General features: G+C 37.8%; 1 protein-coding gene, 1 long non-coding RNA gene and 1 pseudogene across 5 annotated transcripts; 2 read left to right on the plus strand and 1 right to left on the minus strand.

The window, feature by feature from the left end:
• Positions 1-1099: 1099 nt before the first annotated feature.
• LOC108980170 lies at positions 1100-3000 on the minus strand (annotated as a pseudogene).
• A 141-nt stretch (positions 3001-3141) lies between these two features.
• LOC108980172 lies at positions 3142-5182 on the plus strand. Its single transcript, XR_004800866.1, has 3 exons — positions 3142-3392; positions 4487-4641; positions 4736-5182. It is a non-coding gene; the product is annotated as an uncharacterized LOC108980172 (long non-coding RNA).
• Positions 5183-8853: 3671 nt separating this feature from the next.
• Positions 8854-15438, plus strand: LOC108980171 (serine/threonine-protein phosphatase BSL1-like). Of its 4 annotated transcripts, none has more exons than XM_035687601.1 (7): positions 8854-8933; positions 9037-9131; positions 11235-11336; positions 11643-11724; positions 12971-12976; positions 13098-13262; positions 14658-15363. In XM_035687601.1, exons 2-7 carry the CDS (start codon positions 9126-9128, stop codon positions 14777-14779), a joined length of 483 nt encoding a protein of 160 aa, XP_035543494.1. In that variant the 5' UTR covers positions 8854-8933; positions 9037-9125; the 3' UTR covers positions 14780-15363. The 4 variants fall into 4 exon arrangements, 3 of the variants coding, with proteins under 3 accessions (XP_035543494.1, XP_035543493.1, XP_035543492.1); XM_035687600.1 differs by lacking the exons at positions 8854-8933; positions 9037-9131 and adding exons at positions 9670-9721; positions 9822-9889; XR_004800865.1 differs by lacking the exons at positions 8854-8933; positions 9037-9131 and adding exons at positions 9774-9889; positions 15410-15438 and having other exon boundaries at positions 14658-15278.
• The last annotated feature ends 7068 nt before the right edge of the window (positions 15439-22506 follow it).

Below are 22506 nucleotides of genomic sequence, written 5' to 3' on the forward strand. Positions count from 1 at the left end.
CAAGCTTTTTCCACCCCGGGAGAGTTGATGAGGACATCTCCTTCTATTATTGTTTTAGTTATTTTATTAATGTTTTGTCTATTTTATTTAGGGTTGTATTGCCCTACTACTTAAAGACATTTTCTACTTTTGTCATTTTATTAATGTGTTAGTTATTTCATTTAGGGTTTGTGTTGCCCTACTACTTAAAGACATTTGAAGGAATTTTAAAGTTAGTTGATTTTGAATGCAAAAACTGATGCGCTAGCCGCCCCCTTCAGTCCCGATTGTCTTCTTCTTCTCCCTCCCTCCTCTCTCGTTCTTTTCTCTTCTCTATTTTCTTAATATTCTGCTCTACCTCTTGTCTCATTTCTACCCTACATCATATAGTTGATGAGGACATCTCCTTCTATTATTGTTTTAGTTATTTTATTAATGTTTTGTCTATTTTATTTAGGGTTGTATTGCCCTACTACTTAAAGACATTTTCTATTTTTGTCATTTTATTAATGTGTTAGTTATTTCATTTAGGGTTTGTGTTGCCCTTCTACTTAAAGACATTTGAAGGAATTTTAAAGTTAGTTGATTTTGAATGCAAAAACTGATGCGCTAGCCGCCCCCTTCAGTCCCGATTGTCTTCTTCTTCTCCCTCCCTCCTCTCTCGTTCTTTTCTCTTCTCTATTTTCTTAATATTCTGCTCTACCTCTTGTCTCATTTCTACCCTACATCATATAGTTGATGAGGACATCTCCTTCTATTATTGTTTTAGTTATTTTATTAATGTTTTGTCTATTTTATTTAGGGTTGTATTGCCCTACTACTTAAAGACATTTTCTATTTTTGTCATTTTATTAATGTGTTAGTTATTTCATTTAGGGTTTGTGTTGCCCTTCTACTTAAAGACATTTGAAGGAATTTTAAAGTTAGTTGATTTTGAATGCAAAAACTGATGCGCTAGCCGCCCCCTTCAGTCCCGATTGTCTTCTTCTTCTCCCTCCCTCCTCTCTCGTTCTTTTCTCTTCTCTATTTTCTTAATATTCTGCTCTACCTCTTGTCTCATTTCTACCCTACATCAGTAAGTTCTCATGAAACAAAATTGCAGAACTTTCAGTTGGCATGAAAACAAAGTTGTAAGCAGGTAAATAAATAATACAGCTACATCATAAAACAGGGAAATGCAATATAAGTGCCATGTTTTCATCTCCTCCCAGCTATCCTCAACAAAGGAGAAATGATACCCTGTATCTCTTGCAATGAGTGTTGTATCCGTATCTCCTCCTCGACAGACCGCTTAAGGTTTCTAATTTGATCCTTCAAGGCCTCAGAACCTCTAATATCTTCAATCCACATTTCAAGCACCTTCTTCGTCAACCCCATCAACAAACCAGAGTATCTTGGCACCGTTGTGTACTTATGCAAGAACATCAACAACAATTCAAGCTCCTCATTGTCCAAATTCTCAACACATTTGAGCAATTTCCTCCTTGGCACCAATTCCTCCATCACTACAACCACGTTCTCTGGATTCTTGCCGTCTAACACAGACACCAAAGCCTCCTTATGCCTAAACTTCTTAAGCAACTTATCATGCTCTGCCAACTTGAGCTTTTTTGGCCTCATTACCACATAATCCCCCTCCTTTGGCTTCTCCCCCTGCCCTCTCTGAAAATAGCGAAAATACGAAGGCCTCATAACCCTTCTCTCCTCCTGCCCTAAACTCCAAAAACTCCTTACACCACTCTCCACATTCTCCTCCTTTGTTTTCTTCTTTCCAATGTACAGTACCCCATTAGAACTACCAATCACTCTCATCCCACAATCTGGCGAAAACCCAATTGACATAAGTGGTGTCGGGAACCGCATGGAATGTGTGATTTTCATCCTACCATAATCAAAAACTTTCATATACCCATCCAATCCCACACTCAAAACCCTATTCTCCCTCCCCTCTTCTCCACTCTCTTTCCCAGCTCTCCCTACACAAATGGAAGTAACTGTCTTGGTATGACTCTCCATTGAAAAAACCAGTCTCCCACCGCAAATCAAATCCCATATCTTAACCGAATTCCCACCTGCCGTAGCAACTAGCCCCCCGGAAGGCAAAAATATCACATCCTCAACGGGTTTTCCATGGTTCACCTCCAAAACCGATTTGGAATCGGCTACTCTCACATCCCATAGCTTAACAGTATGGTCATATGATCCAGTCACTCACAATTCATGACTAATAGGTGAAAAATCACCACTACGTACATAATCCTTATGTCCTTGAAGCTCTAATATTGGTGTCTCGGTGGCGACATCCCAGTACTTAACGAGGGCATCGTCGCCACCAGAGACCATATGTAGCTTATCATGAACTGGGTATTTGACAAAACGTACCGGGCGTGTGTGGGACTGGAGTTTACGCAGTGGGGTCCGGGTTTTGACATCGAATATTTGAATTAATCCGGAGAGATCCGAGGCGGCAATCAAGAGGCCGTCACAGCGAAAGGAGGCGGAGGAAACAATGTCGGAGAAAGAGGAGATAGTGGAGGAGGGAGAGAGCGTCTGTGGGCTGAAGAGGGTAAGCGAGGTCGAGTAGGTGGCGGCGAAGGGGTGTGGAGTCGTGGGAGAGAAGGTGAGGGAGGTGACAGAGGAGATGAGGTTTGGGATTTCCTGGGTTTTGAAGGAGGACCAGTACTTGGACTCTGGGGTTTGCTTGGGGGTTCTGGGTTTGGGTTTGAGCTTGGGTTTCACTGGTTCCGCCATTGAAGGAGGGTTGTGGAAGCTCAGAAAAGCTTTGCTAGAGATTTTAGATACGGGAACAAGATGCACATCTGGCCGTAGCTGGCTGTGAGGGTTGGTTGGGTGCGGCGGCAAGAGGAGAGAAGTGGAAGGGAGGCTTGGGAAGTGAATGTCGTAATCTAAGTACCGTAGGTGTTCTGTGACCGTTGATCTGAGAAAAGGCTGAGATGAGATTATGCCAGCACATTAAAAGTGAAGATAAAGACTAGTGTTCGTTGAAGATGTATTTCGGAAGGAAAAAGCTTCTCATCATCCCACTGTTGTCATCAGCCGTTGCACACCCTACGTGGCACCCATTCGCGCTCTCCCCATCACACGGTTTCTCATTCAAAATTCCTTCAAAATTTTTTTCCTTTCCCGTACAAAACCCAGGCACCTTCGTCTTCAAACCCCATCTCACCTCAAGGCTCGAATTTTTTCCTTTCTAGTGCAAAACCCAGGCTTCGTCTTCAACCTCACCCCGACCCCAACATTCGACCTCAGCCCAACGGAAGACGAAGTTCCCAAGCAAAGAAGCTTCCAGTCCAAACCCTAACTTTTGAGTGTCTTTGTAATTTTTTCCAAAATTTGAAACCCTAACTTCAGCTTGGCCAGTCTTCACTATGCAGATTTCGAATTTCCCCAAGGTATGCTAATTTATTCACCTCTTTTATTCAATTTAATTCTGGAAACATCTTGATGAAAGGCTGTCAAAGTCTCTGCTTCCCTCTCTCCCACACTCTGATAGTCTCTTCCCTTTGTAAAAGAGGTTCGTGTAGATATATAAAGTTTGTGATTTTGTTTGTTGTTTGATGTAAAGATATCTATTACCTTTATATATTTGAAATCAGATTCTATGGAAATTGCTTTTCGTCTCAGTAGTTTCCTGCTGAGATAGATCCTTCTTGTTCTTGAATAGTTCGGTGAATTTATTCAAAATGGTAGGAAGTAAGATTTGTTGAGGGGTTAGTCTAAACTCAATTTATGTGGTATTTACAGTGTACGTTCTCATGTTCAATTCATCTTCTCTTCTCATTTATAGCCATGAGTTTGTGAATTTCATGAGTTTTCTTATTACTGCTGCATTGCTGATTATGATATTGTACCTAGATGATGTCCTTTTAATATTTATCTTCTTTATGGTAACTATATGGGTAAACACTTCAACCTGGCAATTAACATTGAAGCACTTAAGTAGTTTAGTGACTGGGCTTATCGACAATTTCCTCAGACTGTACATTTTTATTTTCCAGTTCATATAATTATGTATTACCTAACTGTCATGATTTACGGGCTGATTGTTTTTCCAAGCTGTGCATGTGCATAGATGAGTTATGTAAATATTTTTGGGTTTTGCATCTTCCTCATGAAACATTGTCTTTTTTTTTTTTTGGTAAATGGATGTTAATACTTATCAAAATAGTCCATGGTATGCTCCAATGTGGCTGGATTACATTTTTCTTTAAAACCCATGATTGGACTTATAAAAAAAAACAAATGTTTGTACTAATTATTTGTACCTTATTAGTTTCTGTAATGGATTGCTGGTTGGTTTTCTTATTTCTCCCAACAAACTGGAAATACATCTGTTACATAATCTTGATTTTTAGTGAAAACAAACCATCGGGACTATTTTAGTGAAAACAAAGCATCCTAATTTTGATGTTTTTTATTTTGTTTCTATACACACAATACACACTGATGATCTTCACTTAGTTTGAATTTGTCTTTGGTTTTGCAGAATCACGCATGACATCATCTCAATCATCATCTTTAGTTAATAATTTTGTGATGGAATCACCAACTTGGTTGTGTGGTTTGAAAACACCAATCAAGACTTCCCACACTAAGAAAAATCCTAGAATGAGATTTTTTGCCTGCCCCATGTATAATACGGTAAATGACTTTATATTTGTTATATTTTGCATATCGATTCTTTACTTGCAGGGTGTAGAAAGAATGTTAATTCTTGTGTTCGTACTGTGTGTAGGGAGATGCAAGGTGTGAATTATTCGTATGGGCAGATATACTTCAGTTGCTAGAGGAGAACTCAAGAGAGAGTAAGGCTTCGAAGATGTAGGATGATGTATTACAGCGCGAGTATGACGTTCGAAAAAGGGAAGATAAAGTGAGAGAAATAGCGAAGATTCTGAAAATTCAAAAGCGAAAATTATTATGTTTGTACTGGGTGGTGACCTTCGTAATATTGTTTGCTTGGTTCGGATAAATTCCATGTAAGAAGGAGGTGAAAATGGATTAGATGAGTTTTGAATGGAAACAGATTGTGCACATGGTTTGATGAAAACCCATGTATGTAAATCATATTTTGAGGAAGCAACCTGTGTAATTAAAACAGCTTTTGCACTTCAATTGACTTTGTAAACTCAGCTCTCTTATGTAGTTATGTAGTTTGAAAAACATGTCCAGGTTGAGTCAATTATCAAGCAGCTAGAATGTAATATGAAATGCCATTTCAATTGACTTTGTAAACTAAGTTCTATTACATATTTGCCATTTTGCTAAATGTAATATGATTTATTGAACTAGAAACGAAGCATGAAAACTTTCAGGAAGTTGATTTCAGGAAGAAATCAGGAGCATTACTCGTGGGAGTAATTCCAGAGATGAATTAGAAACTGATGCTTTGTTAAATCTGGATTTGGGAGTAATTCCATGAGTATGGTGGTGATGGTTTGGCGGTGGGACTGTCATACATCTGAACCACTTTGAATTGGATGCAATATAATCAGGAGTCACATTCATTGATACAAATGGCATACAGTTTCAAAAGTAGTGTCCCACGTGATCCAAAATACTCAACAAATATTTCTTACAATCGTACAGTACATATTGTATGCATTTCCAGAACTAGTAGTCTAAATCTACCTAACCACCAAATGCTATCTTATCAACTTGAGCATTAAATGAAGTTATTGCTCAAAATCCTAATGACACCAAAACCTTGAAATACATAACAGCAACTATCTTACTCCAAAACACCTCAAAAATTGATCTTGATGCATCAAATTGGACTCATGACCAACTTCAACATTCCCCTGCTCGTGTAAGAGATCGAAAACCTTTGTAAGGGCGATTAGGTAGATTTTTCAGATCCAATTTATCTATTTACAGGCCAGAGAGGGCAACACCCATTATTCTAAAAGCCACTTGAAATGTGGGAAATTCATGAAGGCGCTCTAACCCTGTCTCAAGCACCAAGGTTCCAGACATTGAAGGGGCTTTGTCTTTAGGAATCCTTCCAATTGACCACAAGCAGGTCTGCATAAACAAGATAGAATCAAATTCCAAAATACAATCGAGGAGAGAAAAAGCATAAATAGTACATTTTATGTTCTTGAACTTGGAAGTTTAATGACTGCAAACAACCAATATCATTTATAAAAAATCTAACTAGTAGTCTACGCAGCAATAGAGAACCAGAGATGCATATTCTGATATTCCAACTCAAACATTGTAGCTTCCTCGTGTATGTATACAATGAACAAACCATGAGATGAAGTGCAGTACTGAATCTTCCCTCCAGCACGTCAGCCGATAAAATGCAATGGGGCAGTTTTCCTTGCGCAGTTATGTCATATTTACATCAACATTATGCTGCAATTATGCAATTAAATAGATTAACGAGCACGATTCACGTCTTCACCTAGAGCAACTTTTCCAAGAGTGGTACTATATTTGATGCTTAGACCATGTATAAAAGTCTAGCAATATTAGTACATAGTTTGTAAACTAGAGTTACTAAATGAATTGACATGAGAAAATAAAAGTGCTATGGGAACTCTAGATCAGATAAGTTAAGAATGAAAACTACCATGTCCTAAAATGGTCATGCAATGAAAGCATTATTAAGTGAAAAAAGTTAAACAAAGCTGTTCTTGAAGGATTTTAAAGAGGAAGCACAAACTTTTTTATTGAATCAAGTAAATAGATGTAGCCTAAAGGAGCAATAAATTGATATAAGAGAGTCATGACAGCTAGCCCCATTGAATGCAGTAGCAGAAACCCAAGAAAATAAGGTGTGGAAAAGAAACTTCTAAGCTCAACCAAAGAGCGCTCCCGATCTTTACAGCTTTGACCATTCCTTTCAAACCAAAATGCACCATGTGAGAAATTAAGGAATCATTCTCCATGCAGCCACAAGTTGGGGTTTCCCATGAAGGCCTCTCCAGCAAACAAAAAGATCCACCACCCTCCTAAATGTCACCCATGCAAGATTGGTCTAGCTAAAAATCTCATCCCATAAGATTCTTGCCACCTCACGGTTAAGTAAGAAATAAGCTACAGCTTCACCACTTTTTTTTTACACGTATGGCACCAATACATTACAATAGACCCACGCTTCCTCAAATTTTCCATAGTCAAGATTTTCACAAGAACAAAAACAAAAAAAGTTTCTTGCAAAAAAAAAATTGCATTCTTTTTAAGGGAATATGGCAAAAACAAAAACAAGAAAAGTTACTTGCAAAAAATTGATGAGACAGTTTCCAAAGTGAAACTTCCCACAAGGTTGATACTTGCTGATGGACTAATAATCTGAGTCTCCGCTTGGCTGCCTAGACTACGGAGGAAATTGAGGATAGAGTAACTCAGATATTGATGTCTTCTTCTTTTGTGTTGAAATAGTGAAATACCTAACTCCATTAGCAAAAACATTATCATTTTACCTATGTTTGAAGATGATCATATTGTTTCAGGTGCAACAGATAATTTTAAAACAAACTCAAATTGTTTTATCTCTATTAGCTTTCATCACCGACCGGTGAAAGTCTACAATTTTCCTAAAGAGTAAACAAAGCTAAAAAATAAAAAGAAAAAACACTTCAAGAAAGAACACGCTGACCCTGTGCGTTGCTAAGATTATTACTACTTGGTTAAAAAAATGATGTGGGTCAAAAAAACTCAACTTTAAAAACTACAGAGAACTTCTAGTACGATTAACTCGATTCCACTTCCCAGCAACATAGTTCAAATTCTAATGTAGGTAAGATGAATTGATTTTGAATTCTTAAGTTACATGAGCTCAATTCTATATATAAGCACATAAGCTTATATGCCGTTGTCCCTTAAATCTGGATCTTTACCCAAGTTATAGATGGGAGACATAATACTTGTCTTTAACGAACAGTGTTTGAAAACTTGTGAAAGAGTATTGAACTTTACAATATTTGGCTTAAGGATATCTCATAGAAAACAAAGTTAAAGGAATTATCCACCTGTGCTATAATTTGGAGGTTTTTGAGGCTGTTTCAGCTCAAGTTTATCCATGAATAACACAAAACTAAAAATCACAGTGGCTTAAAAAACATCATCAGCATTCGAAATCTTTAGCTTTAGGAACTACATCTGTAGCTAAGAGTAATGAAAATAGAAAAAAAGAGACCAATTTACTGGAGATAGAGTTCATTGTATGATATAAGAGTACCAAAAGCTGGTTCTGAAATTTTGTGTTTCTGAGGCTTTTGAGCTCAGATACTAACTATTTAACTAAGATTTAAACAAATAAAACCATAAAGACCATAACTTTACGATCTACAACTTTAAACGTTGCATTCGAGAACCGAGAACCAAGTAAATATATATGAACCAACCAACACTTGCGAAATCGCAACAGGTGGAGATGAGCCGTCGGTGGGTGTCGCTGGACCGAGTGATGGCCGTCGAGGGGTGGCACTGGGCAGGCGACGCGGGTGCTGGGCGACGCGGGTTCTGCAGACGTGGGATGTGCTTCTTCGTGGGATTTCAAAATGGGCGCTCTGTTGTTTGGGTAAAACGGGCGTTTAGAGGACCAAAAAAATAAAAAAAAAAGACGCCAGCTCAGGTGTGCTACGGATCAGCCGTAAACAGTGGGCTGATCCGTTGAGAACTCATTTCGGAAAGAGCATTGCTATTCATAAACCCATACACCACACACCAAAAAAATTTTATTTTTTTAAAATTTTTTTAAAGTTTTTTTTGGTTTTATTATTCTTAAAATAATTAAATTATTCTACTTATAATTTATATACCACACATTTAATAAGAGAATAAAATTAAAGAAATCATAAAAGGATGGTGTGTGGTGTATGAGGCTTAGGAATAGAATTTTTCTTTCGGAAATGAAAAAATCTACATTCTGATATTGATCATTCCAATTCTCATAAGAGCATAGACAAGTTTAAGTGGCACAGGTGAGATTAGTTGGCTTCAATTAATCGGCAATTTCTTTTTCTGGGTCTCTTGAGTTTTGATTACGTTCTGATATTGATCATTCTAATTCTCACATGAGCATAGAGTGGTCGTACAAGGACAGGGACCTGGACCTCGCTACGGGCATGTAATGGACTTGGTTGCTCAAAGATACCTTGTCACTGTCAGTGGCAATGACGGTGAGGGAGATTCACTGTTCAGTTATATTTTATCTGTTTGACTCGTTTTTTTTAAAAATAAAAACTTGATTGTAGTATGCATTTTTGGAAGAGACGGCATGTCAAAATCCAAAGGAAACTTGATTTCTTATTAGACACATTGTGATTTGTTGATTTTTGTTTCTTTAAACTCTGTAATGACCTTTACCTCCCAATAATTTATATGTACACCATGTGCCTGCGAAAGTATTTTGGGGAACTGATTGGATCTATTCACTGAATGGTATACTTATCATACTTATAGTCTGACATAGTTAGGATGATAATATTCTCACAACCTCCCTTCACCTAACCTTTTGCTGTGACTTACTGTTTATTTTTTTTTGCTTGAGTTCAAACTTGATCATGACTAGTTTCAGGAAAGAGAATGCTTGTGCTTGTTGATTTGTTGCTGCAATAAGAATGCATTTTGTCATATATCAAAACCATGTAATATTTTTTTTGGGGTTAGGAAAAAGAGTTGTGTCTGATGCTTGGGCTTTGGATACTGCCTAGAAAACTTATGCATGGCAGAGTCTGAGCCCGGAAGGTGATAGACCTTCTGCTAGAATGTGAGTGTCTTTAGTTTGTTGGGAATCACAAAATTATTTACTTGTGTATTCGTTCAACTGTCCATGTTTAGAATAGCTATGATTCAACATTCTTTTGTAGCTATGCTACAGCTAGTGCCCGTTCAGATGGCATGTTTTTGTTGTGGTGGAAGAGACTCTACTGGCACGGTAATGATATACTTATAGATGAAGCATTCGATTTATAACAAATAGTCTCTGCATGTTTGCCATTTTGGTTTACTAGGCTCTTATGTTTTTGCTTGGTTTTTGGGCATCTAGCTCAATTTTAATTCTGAATTGGTGTGTTATTGTGATTTGCTTAGAATTTTTAAGGCATATGAAAGATGTGAGGAATTGAGACGATTAAACCAAGGATGACTTTGATGTGCCAATTTGTGTCTGCTAATTTGTAGCATCTGCATGGATAGCATGTAGCTTGCAACTCAATTTGCTTTTGTGGCATATACCCTGCAAGTTGAACAAATTAACTATTGAAAACTACAAACTCCACTTTAAAAAAAAGTAGGTATCGAAGAAGAAATGTCTAATTTCTTCCAGTGAGCATTCCTTATCTTCGAAGTTCCGATCCTTCCTTTCCCTCCAAATGCACCATAGTAGGCATATGGAAACCATCTTCCATACTGCTGCAATTTGCAGCATACCATGTAAACCTTTCCAGCTGGCGAGGAGATCGACCACTTACCTAGGCATCACTCATGCTAGTCCCACTATTGAAAATATCATCCCATAGCGCCTAGGCATCACCCATGCTAATCCCAAATCATAAGGTATTCATAAAAAAGAAAAAAACCAAAATCATATGGGCAACATGAAGCTATATTTTTTTATAAGGAATAAATGTTTATTAAAAAGCGCAAAAGGCGAAACCCAACATGAAGCTAGAACTGATTTGGCATGGATAAGAACTTGGGGAGTATTCACGTGAAGCTCTGATAAACTGAACTCATGATGACCTTAAATAAGAGAGAAAATGAGAACCTAGTCCGAGTTGATTAAATAATTCTTGTGAAATTTCAAGGAAAAAGTTAAATGATATATTTTGATAAGTAAAAGGTTTCAGAAATATCAGGAAAGAAGGAAAAGTATCATAAATATCACACAAAATATTATTATTTTGAGTTTACATAAAGCAACATTATTTTTTTTTACAAAAAAATTACACAGAAGAATGCAAAACATGGTGAATTTTGTTACTTATTAAAATGAACACGGTGAATTTTGTTTGTTGAGCTTTCCCTCTGAATGATCTGGAAGTTCCCCAGTAGTGCTCCAACTGTTTGAAAACAAATTCCCCCAGTGTACAAAACCTGTTGCCTTAAGTTGTATGGAAGTTGCATCTTAATTCCATGTAACTAGTGAGTCCAATCCTACTTACTTGCCCTTTATGTAACTTTCTGAAGTTTGTGTAACTAGTGAGTCACATTTGGTTCTATGTAACAAATGAATCTTTAAGCATTTTAGATCTAACTCTCCAATGTGTATGCTTCCACAGCCACTTGCAGATGCTTATGGGCTGCTCATGCATAGGAATGGTCGGTGGGAATGGACTCTTGCACCAGGTGTATCTCCTTCAGCAAGGTATCAACATGCTGTGGTAAGTAATGACATATACATTAGGAGTTATTATTGTCAATTTGTTAGTTATTATGTATGCATATATCTTCATCTATTGTGTGCTTACGCATAAATCTAAAGTATTGTTAGTTTTATGTATCTTTTAATATATTTCCTTTGTAGTGATTTAGTTATATACAGTTTTTAATGGGCCTGCACAGTTCATTGAAACAAGTTGATTGGTTTAGATGATAGGTTTTTACACTGGTGCTGTCTCTTGAGTGAACAAACTCTCTAATCCCAAGCATTATTTCTTATCACTGAACATAAGATTTCGGGCTATCAGGTTTTTGTTGGTGCACGATTGCATGTTACAGGAGGTGCTCTCAGAGGAGGACGTGGAGTTGAAGGTGAAGCAGCTGTTGCAGGTAATCTCTTGGCTTTCAAATTCATCAGAGATATACATATATATTGTGTTATTGTGTGTGGAGAGGAGGGCCACACTTCTTATTTTCATCATAATAAAGGGGCACAGCTTATATCATTAATACAATCGTTTACTTATAAAAAAAAATAAAAGGGCACAGCTCACGCGGAAGATCAATCCTTAATGAGATTGAGTGCTGTTGCCCATGATTTCCTGAACGGGAGGTACACTTGGCCCCCCTGAAACATCATGTTTCCATATCCTATCATCTGAGAAATCAAGTGATACGTTTGTTTTATTCTGCTTGAAGCCAAGCAGAAAGGCGATTATTGCATAGGTGGGATTATTCGAAACGATCATGGTAAATTAATTCATGCTTTCTCTGCTTTTACTGGCACAGGTTCTAATAACCAAGCTGAGCTTCTAGCTCTCCTACATGGACTCCAGGTTTGTAGGTCTTTATCTCTCAATCATGTTGAAATTGAACTTGATTCTATGACTGTTATTTCTTGGTGGCGTAGTAAAAGATGTGGGGTTTGGTATTTGGAGGACTTCTGGGAAGAAGTTCTTGATATCATGAATTCTATGACTTGCTCTATTCACCATATTTTTCGAGAGGGAAATAAAGTTGCAGATTGGTTAGCCAAAAATGGAGCTTCTGGTAACGATTCAGCTTTCTCCCATTTGATGGAGACTCCCGCATGTTGGTGGCCTTATTCGCATGGACTATTCCGGGACTCCTTCGTTTCGGATTTCTTAGTTTTGGTTTGTTTTTTCTTGTGGTTTTGTCGTTTTCTTGTTGTTTTATTTTTTATGGTTGTTGGTTGGTTTTTGGTATGCTGGGTTTTTTGGTTGTACCCCAGATACTTGTTTTTTGTAACCACGGTTTTCCTCCGCCACAAGTGAGGGCTATTAATAAAATTGGGGAGGGGTCACTCTTGGACAGGTGACTCTAACTCTTTAATAAAAAAAAAAAAAAGCGATTATTGCTGCAGATCATATTTCCGACCTTTTCTTCAAGCTTTGTTGAGCAGTCAGTTGCTACATTCCATGGAATGAGTTGAATATCCCTAATCTCCCCTTCCCTACACCACCCACCCCCCTGCGCGCGCGCGCGCGCGGGGCCCTTTTTTCCTTTCACGGTGGCAGGATAATCCATTTCTTTTCTTATATTGTTTATTATGATTGATATATAGATATGGGGGTATTCTTCATGCAGAAAATCTTATACATCATTTATTTGGTAGTATTGGACACCTGTTACGATCCCACATTGACTAAGTATGAGATTAGTTGATGGTTTATAAGCTCCTAGGCACCCTTCCCTTGTAAGCTAGTTTTCAAGGGTGAGTTCTACCTAGTGGGTTCATAACAACACCGCTGCTGGAATTTGGTTAGATAGAAGTGGGCTGGTCACCTCTTCACGCACAAACAAGGGACAAACTGAATATGATCCTTTTTTGGAGCTTATGCGTCGTTGTCGCCATGCAGCTGCATCTGTTGGTGTTCGAATATATATCTATGGTGGTCTCAAGGGAGGTAAAACTCTAAATGCAGTCTTGAAAACATATTGAATGTAACTATAGAAGTGAAAATGTCCCTATTTTTATATTTTGAAGAACATGTGTACTGAAAAATGTTTTAGGAAGGATACAACAGTTGCGAGTGGACTACCAATTATTCTTGGGTTTGAAGTTTAGGTTTCCTCTATTGCAAGATTCCGGGCTAAAAATTTAGACCCCTTTTTAATAAAAGATGATTTTTTTTTAATAAATTCTATGAAGCCCTAGAGAACATAAAAACTCCAGTCCATAATTATGAAGTTTTGCAATTACTTGTCAAAAGAAGAAGAAGGGGAAATCTGAAGCTTTGACTTAAGTGTCAAAATTTGTGCGTGCCAACTGCCAAGGTTGCTATACCCTAACTGAGAAACTAGAGAGGAAACTGTCATCCGCATCACCTGAAATCATCTTACTGTGAGTCACGACCATAACAAAAGTAGTGGAGATAATGACATAAATTAGAGGAAGGAACACTACCTTTCCCCTAACCTAACTAAATCCCAAAAAAGTTAATCTGTACATCATCCCAAAGCAAGAAGTCCAGAGGGACTTGTGGCACCATTTTAACTTTGCTCATAACTTACCTCAAGTCACAATAAAAAATGGATAAAAATTGAAGCTGAAAATAAAAAAAATACCGAAGCCAACGATTTAGAGGAGAGCATGAGATGAAAGGCAAAATTAGAAAAAACATATCACAAACTAAATGATCTCCTTTAGTATTTTCTCCATGAATCTCAATTTTAAGGATCAACACGCTAAGAAAATGCAAGAAAGTCCCATTTTCATTCACCAAGTAAATTAAGACCATTTTCATGACTGCATCTCTATTTGTCTCCTCAGCATACTCTTTGTTCACCTCTTCATCTTCTGTCTCGTCTGTAAGAGATGTGCAGGAATAAGAATCTAGATTTCTAAACATGGAAATCCAAATAAGTACAGCAGGGAACAAAGCTGGTAATCGTATCTTCTAAGGATCAACCTTGATCAAATTATTAAGTTCATAACTGTGGTCGAGTCTAGAACCCAAACACAAACAAGAAGCAGTACATAGAAGTATCAAAATTCCTGATGATACCAGTTTTTCAACAAAATGTTCAATTCAATTACAAACAAGCAAATGAGCATGTAATTTGTAATACCCCGTATTTTTTTTTTAGGGTATTTATTTATTTTATGTGGAAGATTTTTTTTATAATTAATTTAAATATTATTGTTCTTGTTTTAAAAATTTATCGAATTTTTCTTGTTGGATTTATTTTATATTTTTTTAAATTGTGAAATTTATTTTGATGTGCTTTCTTGATATTAATCAGTGTTTGTATTTAAATTTACACTTTAATTTTTTTATTGTTGAACTCTTCTTGTTCAGACTGGGCTTGTTTAACCGTGGGCCGAAATGCATGGAGTGGACCTGTAAGCCCAGCCCGACGCAACCAGGAAGCAGTTTCACTTCCTTACCGCATGCACGTACGTGATCTTCTAGGGTTTTAATCAACTAAATGCATGTTTTCTCTCTAGAGAAGTGGCGGCAGCAACCCGTGCAGAGCTGCACTCCACCCTACCGTCAACAACTACACTGACCTTCACCCCGCACCGTGCACTTCTGCAGTGCACCACCCACGGCCAGCTCAGGTCAATCTCAACCACGGGCAACCATTGCGCCACGTGAGACGCGGAGCAAGCGGATCACACGGCAAGACTCGCCCGCGCACGGCCAAAAGCCATCCTGCATCCCCAACCGTCTCCTGGAAAGCGCAGCCTCCCAAGGAAGTCAAGTCACCGCTTGCTCCTCCTCAACGTTGCCTTACGCCGCCACCGTGACCCAGCCGTGAACCCGTAGCCTTCGATAGCCATCCCGCAGCCTCTGTTTTTCACTCCCGAAACAGAGGATGGTTCTCCTCCTACCGTGAGCCATTGCAACCTTTAACCACCGTGAGCTTCTTCACGTTGCGGCTCTAGAAACCGCCGGCGAAGTTTTCTGTCACCCCAGGTCCGCCTCTTGCCGCCTCGCCGCACAGTATCTCCCTCTCTGTTTTTCTGTCTCTCACGTTCGGTTAATTCTCCCGTAAGCTCTCTCTCACCGTGCATCTCTCTCTCTCTCTCTCTCTCTTTCTCGTCCAGTGCATAGCCACCGAGTGCACCACCTCCCGTCGCACTTCTCCATCTCGGTGAGTCCCTGCCGCCGCTGCTTGTTTTTCGCTGTTTTCTGTTGTTTGTTTATCGCCTGTTTACGTATAGGGTGCTTATATATATATATATATATATATGTGTGTGTGTGTGTATATTTATAAGTAAAGTTTTAACTTGCACTTACTAGTTTTAACGAAAGTTCACGGTTTGAGTTTCGGCTGAGAAGAAATTTGTGTGTTGAGTTTATATTTAATTAGGATTTTGTTTTAAGTTTTAATAAATATTATATTGTATTTTGATAATATTGTTAGTTAAAGTAAGTAAATCTATTTTTCATAAGAGGTGAGTTTTTCATGAATTATTTTAGGAAAAGTTTAGTAATCAATGTATTCTTTTTATTTACAAAATGTTGTTGGTATGTTAGATATTTTGAATATTAATTTTTATTGAGTTCTATAATTATCATAATACTTTTTTCGATTAATTTTCTTCTCCAGTGCGATTTCGATTAAGTGAATATTGTTGGTCTTAGAAAATGTTGGTATTTTAGGTATTATGAGAATTTTAGGTTTTGAGGTTCTTAAAATAGGTTCTTTTAACACTTTTAAGTTTTAATATCGAAATATGTGGTTGGTTGGAAATTTATGGAAGTTACGTGATTATTTATAGGTGACGATTAATATTTGTTCGGCATTTTTTAGGAAAGTTCTGAAAAGCTAAGAAGTTCAGGTAAGCGAGGTTCCTATGCTAGACTTTGCATTAAATAAAATGAACTGAGGTCCTTTTTGAAAAATGTGCATGTTTTGTTATGAAAAGAAATCTGAAAACAACCTCAGATAATTGGTCTGCATTACTCATGAGTTTCTGTTTAAGAAGAAAGTATTTTCTGTCATGACTGGGGTAGACATGAGCTTATTCCTAACATTCTCTTTCTGAACTTTGAAAAAGAGAGCGAATATGAAATTTTGTGCATAAAGTATGTTTTGTGATCTGATTCTGTTATGTTCTGTACTCTGTTATGATGTGGCATCTGAAAAACCTTTGGCATGACTTTCTAACTCTGATATGGTGATTCTGATTCTGTTTTGCTCTGATATGTGGCCCTGTCACGGGATATAATAGTGACCTCTGGCCCTGTCACGGGAGATAATAGTGATCTCTAGCCCGCCACGGGATATAATAGTAGTTTTCTGTTCTGAGTGCAATCGCTTTGGTAACACGGTGATTTATGTTCTGCTTGGCTTTCCGCAGGATGCACAACCCTACCACGGGGGTTAAACATGGTCTCTGTTCTGATATGATATGATAAGACGAAGTTGTTCAGTCATGTTGTGCCAAATGAGTCTTTGAATATTGGTTTCTGAATATGAAATATTTGAGAAGTCGCTCTGGATTTCTGATAAAATGTATTTTTTTGAGATTTGCATATTGATGCTGAAATGTTTTGTTTCTACATTCCGAACTCTATGAAAATGCTCATGTTTACACACTAGTATATGTCCTCTGCTTACTGAGTTGTTGATAACTCACCCTTTATCTCCATTTATTTTTCAGATGATTTTTGAATAGACCAGCTAAGGATCAGGATAATGGAGTATCGGTGAGATGATTATTTAAGCATAGTGAATTACTCATAGAAGATTTCTGAACAGTGGCGGATTTTATTAAGAGACTTTGAAGTATTCCGATGACGTTATATTTTGGAGTCTATAAATTTGTTGATGAATTGTGAGTTTTAAGTTATAAGGAGTAACTCTTCGATCCCTACGGGACCGGGGCGTTACATAATTAGGATGAGATAAACTATGATAAGGCACCACTTTATCGAGATTGATAGGACATCACTCATTTTCTCATGTATCAATGGTTTTATAAAAATTTAAACTATTCAATAAATTAAGATAAAATTAAGACACCACTTGACAAATAAAAATTTCAAAAAGATGAAATTCAATGTTTCCATAAAATTAACGATGTACTTTTGACCCATACTGCCATACATGTAATGCCATTGATTGTTCAAATCTTAGGAAAAATGCAAAAGGCTCTCACCTACATTGTTTTTAGATCTATTCCTTATCAAAAAAGAAAATGAAACCCATCCAAAAAGATCTGTTTGAGGTTGAGTTTGGATGTTGAAGTGAGTTGAGTTGAGATAATAAAATATTGTTAGAATATTATTTTTTAATATTATTATTATTTCGAGATTTGAAAAAGTTGAATTGTTTATTATATTTTATGTTGGAATTTGAAAAAGTTGTAATGATGAGTTGAGAGGAGTTGAGAGTAGTTAGTGATCCAAACGAAGCCAATGTATTGTATCAATAAACAATCCCACAAAAATATGTAAAACGAGTGACAGCATAGCCTTTCAATCTTGATGTGATCTATCATAGTTATTCCAATCATAGCACCATACTACTAGCAAAAAAAGGAAGCAAAAATGTTGAGTCACCTGAAATGTTGAGCAGTTGTTCACAAAGTTTGCAGAACTTTTGAAGAATAGAAGGCTCAGGACAATTTCCTAGTCTTTCCAGCTTCGTAGAAGAATAATTTGTCTTTCTAAACAAAAACCATGCTTCGGCAAGTATAGTGCAAACCTTGGGCACAACATACATTTAATTAGACCAAAATTGGGGCTTCCCAAAAAATCCCTTCTAATTTTTTTTTTTTTTTTTATCTGTAAACGTAAATTTGATTGAAATAAGGATAAATATTTTAACTGAGCTGTGGTTTGACATTGATAAAATCAAAGCAATAAAATGCTCACCCTGCAACCTAGCTGATTTCCATTTTTACCCACTTTCTCCCCTTCAGCGAAGGTGTTGAGAAAGTACTGAAGTTGCTCAAAAAAGGTAGTGCGTTTAGATAGTAGAGAAGACAAAGATGCTTCAGAGACAGTTTCGCTATTTACAATGGAGTGCAGACACCACGCCAAATGCAAATACATGTTCAGAAGAAGAAAACTGAAAACTGACAACCTGGGCCAGCATGAGCAGCAAATGATTATATATAAATGTAATAAAGTGAGTAAGAGAAACAAATGTCTGATTCTTACGCAAGCTAAGACTTGACACACCTCATCTTCCATATTTCTAAACCTAGTGAGAACCATGACAATATCGTCTGGTTCTCACTTTTCAGGAAAAAAAAGTTTGGACTTATGTATGGTCGGTCTCCACTAACACAGTTTTTAAAGGTTGTCAAATTTTGGTTTGGGAGTTAACTAAAGAAGGCTTTTGTAGCTGTTCAAAGATGTGTTCTTTTATAGTAGCTATTGCTCATCTTCCTAACACTTTAGGGAAAGACAGATAATATCATTTGGAAACCCAAACTTAAACACAGAAGAATTGGTAAACTTGGCTGGAAGCATTTGAAGAGAACAATTTTAATTGCGGTTTTTAATATGACTGGCTTTTATAGTGAATATAGTTTTATTTTTATTTTTTTATAAGTACATGAGAAAATGAGTGATGTCTTATCAATATCGATAAAGTAGTGAATATGGTAGCAAAGCAGGCATCCTGATTCCAAGCATAAAGGTACTAATCCATTGGAATCATATCTTCGAACATCTAGCATGCACGCCAGTCAAAGCATTGCAATTTAATAACACCAAACTCTAAATTTTAGTTCGAAGGATGGAAGTAATTCATGTAGGTTGGCGAGTCTATTAATGTAGGGGCACATAACGAAAAAAATCAGTCATAAAAAATATTGCAGGATATCACAGACTTCTTGTAACATCCAGACCCCAAAAGTGTGATTTTATAATTATTATTATTATTATTACTACTATTTTATTATTTTATTAGATATGTTTTGAGGTAGTAATTTGTTTTGAATAGGATTTCTCTGCTGTTAAACTATACACCTATTTTATTTTCTATTTGGTCTCCTAGATTGGAATAGGTTCCTAGTTTGAAACTATCTCCTAACTCCAAACTCTATCCAATCTCCTTATGATCCACTATACCCCTTCTCCTTGCCTATAAAACCCACCAGAGACCTCCAGAAATAAACACAATAAAACTTTATACACATAGCCACCATAGCAGCTTCCGCAAACCAAGAAAACCACTCTCACATCCAACCGAGACACTTACCTCACCGGAATCCACCACAGACGCTGCCAATAGTAAGCTCTCCTCCCACCTCGACGTACGCCGTTGCCGTTTAAGCCTTTCCCGTTGTTTTTCCTTCTGCCGTTAGTGACCAAAGTCGCTGGGTGTTGTGGCTAGCCACCGTCGACCACTCTACAAGATGTCAGACCACCTCTCCAAGGCCACAAAGATCGTTGACCAGCCCAACCCCGTCGAGCCCACTCCTTTCCGGGAAGCCAATGACATCCGCCACCCTCCCCTCCCTCTATTTCTGTCGATTTTGATAGTTCCTCTCTCGGTGTCGCACCACCATAGGTATCCCCAGCTGCACCGCCAGTCCCTCCCAGCCACCCAGAGCCACCGAGCATAAGCTCATTGTCTCGGTGAGTCCATTGTTATCACACGGCAAATTCCTTCGGTTGTGTTCGGTGAATACCGTGTCTTGCGAAGTTTCCATGGTCAGGGATCGGAGGAGTAAAAAGGATGGCTTTGTGTAATTTTACAAATGCTACTGCCGAGGATCTAAATGGCTTGACTATTGGTTCAGATATGGTCAAAGTATGTCAATAAAAAGATTTTACTTTTTAATAAAAATAAAAGCAATGGGATTTTTGCCCAAGCCCTTGAACAATTTATACAAGAAAAATTTATATATGTCAGGTATTTGCTAGTACAACTCACTGCACCTACACCTTCGTGATGCATTTTAACGCCCGCTTCATTGTTAGTAACACTTGAAGGTTGGTGATCCGTCTCGAAATATGGTGTTTTCATGTATGTTTGAAGGTTGGTGATCTGTTACCAAAACCCTAGAGACGCTTCAATGGGGTGCCAAACGGTGATATCTCCCTTTACACTCTAAACCCCACAAGAACTCTTGTTCCCGTGTCTAAAAATCTTAGCGCAACTTTTTTGAGCTTCCACAACCCTCATTCAATGGCGGAACCAAGTTCAAGTTTTAAAACTATGAAACCCAAGCTCAAACCCAGACCCAGAACCCCCAAGCAAACCCTAGAGTCCAAGTATTGGTCCTCCTTCAAAACCCACCAAATCCCAAACCTCATCTCCTCTATCACCTCCCTCACCTTCTCTCTCATGACTCCACACCCTTTCGCTGCCACCTACTCAACCTCGCTTACCCTTTTCAGCCCACATACGCTCTCTCCCTCCTCCACTATCTCCTCTTTCTCTGACGTCATTTCTTCGCCTCCTTACACTGTAACGGCCTCTTGATTGCCGCCTCGGATCTCTTTTGACTAATTAAAGTATTTGATGTCAAAACCCAAACCCCACCGAGACACCAATGTTAGAGCTTCAGGGACATAAGGATTATGTATGTAGTGGTGATTTTCACCTGCTAGTCATGAATTGTGTGTGACTGGATCATATGATCATACGATTAAGCTATGGGATGTGAGAGTAGGCAATTCCAAATCGGTTTTGGAGGTGAACCATGGAAAATTCATTGAGGATGTGATATTTTTGCTTCTGGGGGGCTAGTTGCTAGGCCAAGTGGGAATTCGGTTAAGATATGAGATTTGATTGGCGATGGGAGAATGGTTACTTTCAATGGTGGTTTTTTCATTCGGTTAAAAGCTGGCTGTTTTATTGTGAATCTGGATTTATATATCTAATTGCCGATTGCTCTTATGTATCTATTAGTCATTACACTTTCTTTTTTTGGGAGGGGAGGAGTAAATTGTGGCAAAAAGTATGAAATTCTGATGGGTTTGAGAGTAGCGCAAAATAGGGGTGCAACCCGCATGCTGCAGGGCAGGGGCACCCCCTCCCCGTCCCCCGCCCCCCGCCCTGCACCATGCGCGGGGGGGCGGTTTCAACCCTGCCCCCCACTATTCACTGGATCTATAATTTTTTTTGGGTCTAAATTTTTTTTAGACCCAAATTATAATAGAATATAATTATAAATTTTATTCAAAAAAATATAAACTCATTAGAGTTTTATTTTAGATTGTTTTGGCCTCCTAAACCAACATTTATATAGGAGGCCAAGGCAATATAATAGTCATTCTTAAGCAATGTGATACTTACTCTCTCACATCTGAAACAGGTGAGGCAACAGGCAATCTAATGCCCTGATCAGTTGTATCACCTTCTTTTACGATGGATATTGCAAAAACAAGTGTTGGCTTCAACTGAAGGCCAATGATTTTATTATGGCTTAAAGCACAAGAGTTTCTTGATCGAATTACTAGAACCCATAGTTTAAGTTATTTCATTGACTTGTAGTTCGGTACTTCATATTGTAATTAATTTCCAATTATGTAGCTACTTGCCATAGCCAGGGCAGAGCTTGTTTGAAAACTCAACTTAAAAATTTAGATGTTCAACCCGTTTCAGATGCTGTAAATAAAGCCTCTTAATTACTAAGGGTAAGTTTCTTTATGCATGAGCGGCTAAAAGGAGGAATGCATAGTTTGATAAGACAGTTGATCATGATTAGCCCTTGAAGAAGTAAAGTAGTGGTTAAAATTTTGAAGGTGTGGATTTTTGCAACTGCAATATTCAATGGGACTCAGAATGTCAATGGCATTCACATCTTCTATTCACAGATGATACCCTGATCTTTTAGGGAAGCAGATCTTGAGCATATGCATTTCGTGTGCTGTTTTGCCCTGTTTTGAAGGTTAATTTAGTTTGCCGGGCATTCTTGGTTGTAAGGTCGCTTTGTGGGTGCTTATTTTAAGGTTAAACCCATTTGTGAGGGCATTCATGAGAAGATGGAAAGGAGATTGGCAGGGTGGAAGAGATCATATTTTTCCATGCACGGTAGAATACTTTGTCCAGTATTTCCACTCACTATATGTCTTTGTTTTCCCTCCTGCAGTCATCGCAACTCACATAAGATTGCATATGGGATTTTGTCTGTAACTTTATAGAGAAGTTGAAATTCATCTTGTGAAGTGGTCCAAAGTTTGTTCATCCATAATAAAATGAGGCATGTGAATAACAAATAAGTTCTTCACA

Source organism: Juglans regia, chromosome 2 (assembly GCF_001411555.2).
Source record: "Juglans regia cultivar Chandler chromosome 2, Walnut 2.0, whole genome shotgun sequence".
Lineage (NCBI taxonomy): Eukaryota > Viridiplantae > Streptophyta > Magnoliopsida > Fagales > Juglandaceae > Juglans > Juglans regia.